The 12,875-nt window shown below is 36.0% G+C and overlaps 2 protein-coding genes across 6 annotated transcripts in view; both read right to left on the reverse strand.

The window, feature by feature from the left end:
* LOC139971638 (uncharacterized) overlaps nt 1-6,951 on the reverse strand; it is a 62,084-nt gene extending 55,133 nt beyond the window's left edge. For 2 of the 4 annotated variants that reach the window (XM_071978285.1, XM_071978287.1), the window contains exons 1-3: nt 6,668-6,951; nt 3,943-4,034; nt 2,963-3,025 (exon numbers count right to left, since the gene is read on the reverse strand). In XM_071978285.1, coding sequence (XP_071834386.1) covers nt 2,963-3,025; nt 3,943-4,034; nt 6,668-6,733 — 221 coding nt within the window. In that variant the 5' untranslated portion in view covers nt 6,734-6,951. The remainder of the gene's footprint in view (nt 1-2,962; nt 3,026-3,942; nt 4,035-6,667) is intronic. The other 2 variants (XM_071978284.1, XM_071978286.1) reach the window with 2 other exon arrangements.
* Nucleotides 6,952-10,791: 3,840 nt separating this feature from the next.
* LOC139971641 (atlastin-2-like) overlaps nt 10,792-12,875 on the reverse strand; it is a 30,814-nt gene continuing 28,730 nt past the window's right edge. For both annotated transcript variants that reach the window (XM_071978289.1, XM_071978290.1), the window contains exons 11-12: nt 12,273-12,704; nt 10,792-11,971 (exon numbers count right to left, since the gene is read on the reverse strand). In XM_071978289.1, the coding sequence (XP_071834390.1) occupies nt 11,897-11,971; nt 12,273-12,704 (507 nt within the window). In that variant the 3' untranslated portion in view covers nt 10,792-11,896. The remainder of the gene's footprint in view (nt 11,972-12,272; nt 12,705-12,875) is intronic.

Here is a 12,875-nt window from a genome sequence, read left to right on the forward strand (position 1 = left end):
ATTGTGTTGTAACTTGTTATCACTCATCCCAAGTTTGAGCAATACTGGACTTATTGTTCTATGCACTGACTAAGCTCATACTGTATATAGTGATCTGTGCATGTTAACAGCACTGCTCTAAATCATGTTCCACTCAGATGATGTATACTGACAGAACAAATTTTTAAGGTTAGTCTGGCCTTAAGAGAGGACAAAATTTCAGTTGGAACTGTTGCCAAAATCGGTCATGGAGGTTATCCGGCGGGCAGGCGAACAGTTGTTTACGTCAAATTCGGATTGCATTTTAACTTATTAAATAGCTCCAAACAGGTCGAATGATAAAGTGGTATCACCCTTAAAAAGCCTGTGTGCTATTCACACACCTACTCATCTCTCCTACAGTATACATATTGGGTCATTGTGCTTGCTTGGACAACCAAATTTGCTGTTCTGCCAACCAAAATGTTAGACCTGGTTGTCCGTGGGACAACCAGAAAAAACTCTGAAACATGTGCCCTTTACTGCATAGCCACCCAAAAAGCAGTCAAATTCACACAGCTGGTATAACTTTGTAAGCAAATTAGGTGTAGACCATTCTTCAGTCTGATTTTTTTTAGATGAGTGTAAGCAACAGAATAAGATTTTGTTTCCAACAAGACCAATGTATGGACCTCTACACAATATCAATGCATGGTCTGACAGTTCCTCTTACATCCTTACATTTCAGCAAGCGCAGAAAACAATTTTGGTTGTCCAAAAAGGTAATTATTCCTCTCCCAGTGCCAGACAAACCCTTTAATATCAGCCTTGACCAGGACTGGTTTTAATTTAGGTCAAGTTTTTTTGACACTTGACCTGTCAGACACACACTGTGTTTGGGTGATTGAACCTCAAATTCAAACTTCTAGCCCACAACATTTCATGAAACCCTTCAACAGAATGACTCATCCATTCTTGTCGACCAATTATAAGATTAGCAAGGAGTTAAATTCTGTTTGAGTCAGTGTTATTGACTGCCTTATTACAAGGTACATAAACTTGTGTAAAATCTATCACTATGTTGGTGATTCTTGGTGACCAAGGGCCATTAAATCTATGTCATTGAATCCATAAGAGTTGTCGCTATCATTAGTAAAGTTGTGGGTGGATGGATGGAGAAAAAACCCATCTTGTGACCTTCATATATCCATAGTAGTCATTTAATTATAGGTGAACAGTCAGAATTTACCCAAGTTTGAGCAAGTTTAAGATACTTAAAACTTTAAATGAAGGCTAAAAGCCTAACACACATTCAAAAGAGCTCTTTAATGTGAGGAATTATATTCTTGACTGTGATGGTTACAGGGGAAAAAAGTTTATATCTACAGTATATATATGAGAATGTTTCCTATTTGAAGAAGATCCTTTTTCACATTTTATTATTTGAAGTAGTAAACTGCTTTAATTCATTTTTTTTACAGCATAATTTATCATTGAAATTGTGGTTCACACTTAACCTCTGCTGGTTTCAAGAACATGTACTTTTTGATAACAAAGTTAGCCCCATGACCTGAGCAATAGGATCAAAGGGGCTTACCATCACTTTTCAATTCAAGGTTTCATTGTTGGCTATGCACAATGTATGTTAATTCATCATTCACAATAACTGGTGCATGATTAAACTGACTGTATAGTGTACACTGTACAGTATAGTAGGCTAGTAGCACACACACTGTACGATACAATGGTATTCACAATATTACAATAGCAAAATATAAATGTTTATAGCAAAATTTGTCCTTAAAATTGTGGTTTCCTGGATTGGTACCATTCAGGATATATACTCGGTTTGATAATAGGCCTATACCACACTTACATCTAATATATACTGTATTTGACCATGTATTGAAAAGCAACCAGGCCACAGAACCTGAGCAATTGATGCCCAATAGGATCAAAGAGGCTTACTCATCAGTCTATAATTCAAGGTCTCATTGTTGGCTATGTACAGTACAACGTATGTTAATTCATTCGCAATAGCTGACCAGTGTATGATTGAACTCACTCTATATTCTCTACACCATACAGACTGTACAATATGATGGTACTAACAATATGAACATAACACTAACCTATTTATAATTTATTTTTATATAAATCAATAAACTGACTGACCATCGATCTGACCATACGCTACAAAACACTGCACAAGTAATTGGAAGAAACAAAAAAGCATTCCCTTGAGAAGGGTCACAAATTCTCACAATCTATTTTTTGATAAGGTGCAACCTTCAAACTTCCAAGTGTAACCTACACACAAAAAAACAGCTTGGGTTGCATAAACAAACAAGCTGTTCAATTCCTTTCTATATAAGGACTCTAACACTGTTCAATTGACAACTTTGACAATAATAGCTTTATGGCATTTGGCACATAAACACATCTGTCAAAACATGATTTTTACAACTTCAATACCCTCATTGATTTATAACACGGTTTTAAACAATGATACACTATTTTACAATGAGTACTGTACTGTATTAAACTATGAAGAACTGCTGTGCAGCTGACATTTCCATGTATAACAAGGGATGAGTTTAAAATTGAGATTGCTGGCAATGTGCAGTGAAATTTCTGTGATCCACAACAAGTGAGGATATTACCCACAATACTCCCCATTTGACCAAAATGAAAATAAAAGGTCAGAAAGTTATAAATTAGCAAAACTGAAAGACCTGCAACTTGCGAGAAGTTTAACAAGTTTAACATTTCAAAATATCTATAGAAAATTTCATCCTAATCAATCAATCATATTTAACTTGTTGTGTCCCATAATCATCATGAACTCATTCCAGGGACCTCATTCGTTAAATTGTGCTATTATTTAGGGTTAGGCGGGCCAGAATAATTAATATAAGATTTTTGGAATTTTTTTGGCGAGCTGAAGAAAATATGCCGGTAAGCCCCACTGAAACTGTGACACACACAGATAAATGTATCTTACCTTGAAACATTAAATATGTATTCCTGTTTATTCTTTCTTGGGTTGAAAAGGACAATAACACATCTGAAAAAAAAGAGAAACGAAAAAGAAAAATAGAAAGATGCAGATTTGGACTTCAGTGCATCCACACAGAAAAGAAGTCAGAAGAAACAAAGCAATACACACAAGCAATTATAAACAACCAGTACATAAATTATCAAGACTAAAATGCAAATATGTATTTTTAATACCACAATATCATTCAACAAAACTAGGCACTGATCATATCTTGTTACTATGATGTACCAACAATATTTTGGCAATTTTCAAAGGGTAAACCGATACACTTTTGACTAAAATAATTCAAACAAAATTTTGTTCTACCAATGTTGGCTAAGCCACATTACAACTTCATAAAAGCAACAAATATTCTGAGCAGATTTTCAACTTTTTGGAGAGGCAGAGGCCTATTAAAGGCATTAAACAAATCGAAAATGCACTTAATCTCAAAGATACTGCATCAAACTAGCATATATAGAAGGGTTACATACTAATTGCACTGTGTAATGTCACAGAGCAATCAACATGACTTGAAAACATAAATAAATCTTTTGCTGATTCCCAAGAGCAAATTTTCTGACAACGATATAAGTGACAATTGCTACAATTTGCGAGATTGCAGGCATAATGGGTGAACTTCACATGCTGCATGCACATTAACGATTGTTTAAAATTTCAACAAGTTGCTCTTCACATGATAACATCTCATGGCATATGTATTTCACAAATTTTCTTCTACTAAACATACCTCGCAGGGGCTCAAAATCAATCTTTTGTACATTCTGTTCAACTTCACATACTGCTGTACAAACCCTAACAGGATATATTTTCAAAATACTGGACACAACAATACATATCATTCAAAATTGTCACATGTTCTACCAAAACCATGCATTTGATTAAACTCATTTTGTGAGGTAATTACAAACAGGAATTCTTACCCAGCAGTATAGGCCACACAACCAGAGCATGAGCAACAAGACAGAGAAGCATCGTTTTGTGTTGTCAGTCCAAGGACCCTCTCTAAAGTAACCTGGCAAACAGAGTGAAAGAGAACCACAACTTGAGCTTAGTGCTAATCATTTTATTTTAGTTACATACATCTTTAGTTATATATTTTAGTTACATTTATTTTAGTTACATCCTGCCAATATATATACTGTCTACAGTTTATGGATGAAAATCTCTAGTTTTCGGTGTACATAGTTGAGACATGTTGCATTAACATGTTATACAAATGCTGCATGAACACAGGAGAAGGAAAGAGTACAGCATTTAAGGTCTACATTGTTCAGACCAACCATGTTCTATCATTATGGTTGTATTTTCTCCACATGAAAAATAGGCTTTCTGTATTATTTCCTTTGCATGATGCATGTTCTGGATCTAGTCCTTGCAAATAAGAGGACAATATACATGTGTAGTGTTGATGTACATGTTGTGCAATCATACAAGATGACAGAATTTCAAAGTATGAACAAAATTTGGATCACTTATCAGTTATAATATAGCATTTATAACTTGGTAAATAAACATGCTGTGCTTAAATTGGGGCATCCACTGGCAAATTTTAATCCTTAGATACATAAATGTGCACTGATGTGTTGTACATTCCTATACATTTATACTTCATGTATGTTGTGATGATGTAGTTACGTTCCACTACTGATGATGTTGTCATGAAGGTTTAGTGCCAGATATGGCATGGGTTCTTATTATTGTGCTCTTTGGGATATTTCAAGATTTTATCAAGTAAGTACTGTAGCAGGTCATAACAATCTCACAAAGTTGAAGTCATAAGATGATGTAATGTTGCCAAACTTTAGACCAAATCATTTCTCAATTAATATCAGAGAAATTAGATCTGCTTAAATATACTGTACTGTATGTTATGGAGCTATACAATGGTACAGTACCTATTGCAATATGACACACCTCCTTGAATTGTCAAAATTTTACCATAACAATAGAAAGTTAACCCAAGTTATCAAACTTGAAAGGTGCTAGCTTGTCTCTTAATGTCTTTTTCACAAAACTGTCCAAGTCAAACAATAATGTGAATTTGCATATAATAACTAGGTCCAACCCATCACCTTGAATTGTTTAGTTTACATTTCCCTTTTCAATGCAGAGAATGAGAGATGTGTTCCCACTTTTTCTTTGTTATTGTATTAGAACAAAGTATTTGTAACTGATTTGAGGTCACACAAGTCAATTTCAAATGCATTCCACTGTTATCAGTATCAAAACTGCTCCCCTATTTGTAAAAATAAGCAACCATCAAAGTCTTAAGAATATCATTATTGAGCCCACCGTGATACAATTTTTTTTTTTTTTTTTTTTTTTTTTTATTATCATTCCAACAAGAGTCCAAACAATGTACAATTCATAACATATACTTTATGACTAATAGTCAATATTAATGACAACAACAAATAAATCATTAAACTTCAAATAAAGATTTCCACTTATGCCATCTGATATCAAAAGCATTTTGCTTATAACTAGTGATACAATTTTTTTGGTACCCAATGTGGAGAATAAAATATGTACATGTCGCTAACACATTGCTGTTCTAAAGGTTAATTTGACAACGAGTAAAAATTACCACTTCAAAGTCTTAAGAGTAAGACTGAGGCCTACTGTAAGTATTATAATGTACCCCAGTACTACAAATACAATTTATGAAAATATTACATATTTTATGGTACAAGGGTGTGAAGACTCGCGCAAAAAGAAACGTCTAATGCCGGTAATTTGACCTAGTTTCGAATGAGGTGTAACAGAAGTGTTAAACACCACCATCGATCCCAGAAAATACACACACAGCTTGCTACCGTCGGTAATTAGACACTAGTGTACAGTCAGTACAAGTATACAGCTGCGGTCAATACCCACAGCACAGTATACAAACGATACAGCGATGGACATCTCAGGTCCAGCTTAAGATACCAGACACGAACAAACGTCACTTGCAAGTTGCAAGCAACACAAAGTTAACGTTTTTAAGATGGCCGCACGCGGTTAAATGGGGCGAGTCTTCAATGCCTTTAAATCATGGCCGTGGCTATTCTTACGACTAGTCGTAACAATTATTTATAAACTATTCTTACGACTAGTCGTAACAATTATTTATAAACTATTCTTACGACAAAGGCAAATTCAGGCGCAGTAAAGTAAATAAACCAACTGCGCATGTAGTAGGGGTAACCCTAACCCTAAACATAACCCTGAACCTCAATCCTAACCCTAATTACCCTAACCCTAACCGGAAATTATTGTTACTCCTCGTCGTAAAAATGGTACTCCTGGTCATGAAAATAGCAACTGCGCATGCATAGTCGAAAATTATTCTTACAACTAGTCGTAAGAATAGCCACTTTGTTAAATCATGCTTTCCACTTCCCATTTGGGATATGTACACAGGGAGATTCGCTTCTTAACTTCCTGTTGGCATTACTTTGCATTTCTAGTATGCAGGCTGTTAATCAAGAAATTTAGGAAGAAGGGTCGAATGGTACGGATTCTAAATTAGTACCATTTCAGCACCCTGCATCTTGTACAACAAGGCGTAAGTTCCTTTCCAACACTTTATGCTACTGTAGCCTGTAATTCTAACTTAGGCTACAAACTGCCCAATGTTGAGGCACATATCCGTAGGCCTACCTTTCCATGGTGTGATGTGCGATTTCTTCGCTTGTTGGAAATGGTTATTTTAGACTTTCTACCCATTTTCTCGCTTACAAATTCCAAGCAACGAACATGTTGGCCTCTTCAAAGTTCTGTTGTTCCGATTCAAAACGTAAACCTTAGCACCAGCACATATCCAGTTGTCAGTTACTTCAAGATCATAACTTTCGAATAACGTTACTGAGTTACGTTTTCATACACATCGTATTATTATGATAAATGAAAAGCAAATGTAATTTCAGCTGGTTGCTGCGCTACAGTAGGAAACGGCAGGGAATTCACCGCATGCTAGGTTGTCGTGTAACGGGGCGGCAGACAGGAATTTGAATTCGGCGAGGCTGCATTAACATAACACTGGACCTGTGAAGCGAAATGAATAGTGCGGAAGATTTGAAAACTTATTTTTGATCAAAATCGACGGAAGTATATATGTACTTCTGTGATCAACGTCACATACCTCGCCAGATTAATTATAGTGTAATGAGGTTTGTTTTTAGAGCTTAGTTGCACTTGGGTAGCTGCGTACTGAACATGTCCTTGCCTTTATGTTTACACTTACAGTTAGGATTTCAGAACATGGGTACTGGTAGTATGTTTAGTATGGGGAATAATCAATTGGCTGATATTGGAGATGGAAGGGTGTCTTTGGCCAGTGGAACAATAGACTAATCGGCTCCTGTAAAAGCGGACTAGCCCATAGACTCTACTGAGTCTGCTCGGCTACACGCAAGAGTCTCATTACATTAAAATAGGAAAATGCTATGGCTGTTATATTTTCCTCTCCTTTACATAGAAGCCGGCGCAATCACAGGAACGAATCGCTCATGGCCGAGCGTGATGAATAGTAAGGATGGACCCAGTGCATTTGGCAAAGAAAATTGGCCAATATGCCTTAACAAAGGCTAGACTAGCCCATGGAGTTCAGATCAATTGGATCTAGAGTAATGAACTTATGTTAGTATCTCAAAGTTATTTAGATCTACCACCACTGAACGTAGTCTTGTACATACGTTCTTGACAGGAATATCAAAATACAAAATTGAGAGCCCCAGCCCTTGCCGCCAACCACACAGCATAGCTGCATCATATTACTGTATGTCTGTACAACAAAGAATCTAGTTCACAATAGACCAGTTCATGTGCACAGAAGTAATAATCCAAAAAGTTGTAACCACTCTTTGTGGTGAAAATTAAATATTGTTGTATAAAAAAATATGTTTTTTTAAAAAGTCAGAAGGAAAGAACATCTCAAATGAACATCAGTATGCTTTGTATTATATATGGAAACTTTCTACTTTGTATGTTTGCTTTATAGAATTATCTGTCACAGAGTTGAATCCCATTTTATGATTATTATCCTTTTCTATGTAAAATTTAAATACCACTAGCCTAAACGAAATTATGGTCCACATTGGCATATTCTTCTCTCCCTTTTCCAAGGGCACCCATAAGTGACCAGATGAGACATTTGCACTTGCAACTTTGAACACACTTGTAAAGCACTCAATCCAAAAAAGACTTCCAGTCACAAACTAAGATGATCAAAACTGCAACCAAACATCCTTGCTAGATTTACAATTCATAATTATGGGGGGGGGGGTGGAGGAGAGGGGAGGAAGGGGGTTGGTTAACTTCTTTGGTAGAGGTATACCCCAGTCCAGTAAAAGCATGTCGGCTTATCATCCTCTCACAATTGAAACAGTAAATAATCCAACCCTAAATGGTATTTCACTCAAACTTCCAAGAAAATTGCCAGAATATGAGTAACAATGATGACATTTGTTAGTTTAACATCTTTATTTGAAACACAGAAATTTCATGCTTATATAAGTGTAGTGCAACATACGATTAAAGTGTGTATTACAAGTTTTGTTTGAATATACGTGAATTTGGGTGCTTAACTTCATACCAAGAGGAAATGCACACTGAATGGTACTAACCCGAACTATGTTCTCTACGATGGAGTCACTCAAAATGTGAAAATCTTCACCAGCTCTGAAAAACTGAGTGACCTTTGAAGCTCTTGAAGGGTTGTGATCATGGAAGAGAGAGAGAGAGGGGGGGGGGGGGGGGAAGTAGCAAGAAATTGTTTATCAAAAACTGTAATAACTTCCCAAAATCTTTTTATCTATCAGTTCTTTTTTTTGGGGGGGGGGTGTTTTTCGACAGGGTACCATCTTCGTTCGCCAGTATTATTTCTTTTTACATAAAAGTGATAAAGCAAAAGAATGAAAGATATGATTTGGAAACTGGATAACATCTATCCAACAATTGTAATTCATTGCTTTTTGTTGGAATAACCTTTTAACTATTCCAGGATTATACAGAAAAGTTCATAATATTAACAGTTTTCTAGCAAAAGCATTACATATTGAGTTGGAAAGATTTTCCTCAAAGTTGCTTATTGCTTGGAAAAATACCTAAAAAACTTAAGAGGGTATTTTGAATCACACATGCCTGCAAAATAAAACAGAGGTCCAACTGATTAGACCTTCATACAATAATTAAGCATTTCCTTCGTCACAAAGCAAACAACTTGTTGCTTGAAAGATTAATTAATGAAAAGAAAAAATGTGCTTTGCATTTAAGTGAGAGAAAAGTTCTAAAATGATAATCTTAGTAATGCAGAGTATTCAAAAATCTAGTTTGAAGATGTGAGAACAATCACAAATGCCATTCAGTTTTTTATATGACGTAAAAAAAAACTGATTGTTACTGAAAGACTGCATAATGAAAACATAAGGGCCAAAGTGATCCTCTTCGCACACTAACGAAGTAACAATTAATTGTTAATACATCAAGAACAATAAATTGACCAGCTTGTCTTTTCTCTTCACTCTTGATAAAGAACCAACATCACAGATCACCATGACGATAAACTTTCTCCTTAACGATACAGATGGCAAGAAGAAATGCCACAATATGACTGCAAAGATGTGATATTTAGTCACAAATACTTTTCATCCAGAATTTTTATTGTGGCTTGGATGACCAATTTCATTAACGCAAGTTTATTTTGTGTGAAAATTGAAGACAATATATAAGTCTAGACAACATCATTCAATTCGGAGGCAGAAAGTGAAAAACTAGTTTTTGCATATGGTGTCTAAAACTCTGGGACTCTCTGCTAATAATCTACAAGGTCATGATATAGAAAGCTGAGTGCGGCCAGGTTGTCAAGTTCTTGCAGAGAAGCTTTTAGGAAGGCTAAAGGCTTGGAGACCAACCACATTAGCATGCCAATTTAGTCCGCGTAATATGTGGAGATAATGTATGAAGCATGTTATCTTGTCTCCAACAAACTTCCCCATATTCTTACAGATATGAGTCAACACCACATTATCTTTAATCACAATAATGCCCAACATTGTTTTCGACAAATTTTTCCAATGATTACATTAAACGAAATGGGATCATTAATTAATGCTCAACATACTGGTTTCTGTCAAACCATTTTGTGGCTCACCTTCAAGCACAGACCCTGACAGAACTGTCTTTCTGTAATACATCTTTCCTAAAAGGCATTTTGACATTACGAATACTGATTACCAATTACCATGGTCGTAATTCCTCACAACATCCAATGATTTCGATCACCAAGACAATGCGTGACTCTAATTTCCAGAGCTCTACGACTCACCATATTGGATACCTTAATCTAAAAAAAAAACATTTTTAAAGGGAACATAAACCTTTTGCCCAAAAATGCATCAAGATATCCAGTTCAACTTCTATGAAGATGTGAGAAACTATTTATGAATTCCTTTCTGGAGGGAAGGTCAGCTTCTGGAAAGCTGCTTTCGAAAAAAAATGATATACAAATACATCATAAATGGCAGTATATATCGTATCAATGACATCAAGAATTTATACATGCAGCTCACAAAATACACAGAAGCCAATAAAAATACATACAAAAAACTTATGATACAGTGAATGTTTTCCATGGAAGCAAATATTTTCTCTTTACTTTCACAACAGCAAAAGTTATGCTTCTTTACTCTCATGTTTCCTCAATTAGGGAATGAAACCCTTACAATCTTTTCTTCTTTTTTCTTTTCTTCTCCTTGTTTTTCTGCTCTTTTTGTTTAGTATTTTAGTACTCTGTCTTCCAGATGTATGGCAATTTTACAGGCAATATTCTATTTCTCAATTTCTCCTTTTGCTGATTGCTTCAAATCAAAGTAATTTGTGTATTCTGTTAGGAAAAGTTATAAACTGTACAGCTGTAAGCAATAACAGGCATTTCACTATGGAAATCACAGTAGGACCAACATAGGGATAACATTGTACTACACGACAAATCTGAAGGAAGTGTACAATCAATCAATCACTCACTCACTATACAGTTTCCACATTTCCTTCCAAATCTTGCAGTTGTAGCAATGATACAGTGACTATAGCACAAACAACTGTAGACAAGCTTGTCAGTTGTTTCTTTGAAACATATGAAGACAAGCCTGTCGGCCTTTTTATTTTTCTTAAAGAGCTGTAGACAAATCTTTCAGGCTTTTTATTCTCTTGTTGAAGCTGATATGAGGCATTAGAAAGCTTACCCCATTACCTGTTTCTCCTAGCAACAAACACTAACTTTTGTCACAAACTCATTAAGTCCTTGATGATTAACATTGTTGTGAATTAAAGGACCTTTCTTCCCTTATAACTGCAGAATTATCTGCCAACAGATTATTCCTATTATACAGCCATTTTCTTGGCCTCAAGTACCCCCCAACCCCAACCCCAACCCCTCCCCCAAAGTTTTTCATAACATTGCAAGCATTTCAGCCACATCAACTCTAAACCAGACTGACTTTCCATCATAAAGTATCCTCATTCAATTTTCATTCAAACATAAGATTGTTCTTATTATTATAATTATTGTTATAATTTTTAAATCCATTACTATTGTGTTATTCAAACAGAAGATTTTTCTTTCAAAAGTTCACAAACGTCATTTCTTCCAATGCTGTTTCTCCTGCTGCACAAAGTGTTAATAAATTTCCTTTCAGCACTTGTTTCAGGAAATAGATTTCACATAAATTATAAAATGGATTTATACATTCATGTTTTCCTCCTTCAATTCTTTTATAGTAAATTGTTTTGAAGAGACAACTTTTCTGCTGTCTTCAAATTCATTCATATCTAATTTCTTCCAAACCCTTGGGGTACAGATCCTTTCAAAGAAGCTATCACGTCGATCCATCGCTAGTCATTCTTCTTCCTCGGAGCTCTCGACGTACCCGACGAATTTGTAAAAAACTTGTATGCTGGACCATAGACCTATATAAAGAAGGGTCGAAGAGACAAAACAAAGGGAATGAAATAAACAGCAGAATGATTTATAGGGGGTTTCAGCATATCTTGGTGACGTGAAACAACGTTTACAAGTTCTGCTAGCTCTAACTACTCTCACGACACCAACACTACAACCAGCTGAATACATATATACTCATCTTCTGGTAAGAAAATACGATGGTACATAATGGAACTAGAGGTAAGGGTGCAAGGGGGGGAAGGGGGGGTAGACTCGTAGTTCCAAAGCTTCTGGATATATGCTACTGTGTGACCCTGTACCACTCACCTGTAGCCAGACAACATCTGCAGTGGAGTCCACGAATGCCCCTATACTCAAGTACTGTCCAGTGTAACGAACGTAGCACCAGACCATCAACGCCATGACCGATGTACCCAGGACGAGGTTGGCTAAGTTTGACAGGGAATAGACACCCAAGAGTCCAAAAATTCCAGAGAGCAAATACATTATCACCATGGTTACCACCAGGGTGATCGGCGTGCGAGCTACGTTAAATAAATTCTTGCTCTCATTGTTCTTCTCGTAATGAGCGTGGCGATCCTCAATGTCTTTGATCAGATTCTCCTTGTACGTGTCACTGAACTCCAGTCCTCCCATTTTAGGAGTCACGTCAAATGTCTTCAGAGAGGCGGCAAGAATCATCTGGTGGTTGTTCTCTAATTCTTCTGGTCCGATGTAAGGTTTATCTCCTCCACAGACCTGAAAGGTGAAATCAAAACAAGAGACCACAGCTTGTGAAATGAGAGTTTTTAATTAACAGCTAAGAGGTTCACATACCATAGTGAGAAATAAATCTGTTATTGTTCCAGACACTGCATTTCTCATAACTAGTATCACAGAAAGTAACTGTAAACAGAAGATAGATAGAGA

Source organism: Apostichopus japonicus, chromosome 8, assembly GCF_037975245.1.
Source record: "Apostichopus japonicus isolate 1M-3 chromosome 8, ASM3797524v1, whole genome shotgun sequence".
Lineage (NCBI taxonomy): Eukaryota > Metazoa > Echinodermata > Holothuroidea > Aspidochirotida > Stichopodidae > Apostichopus > Apostichopus japonicus.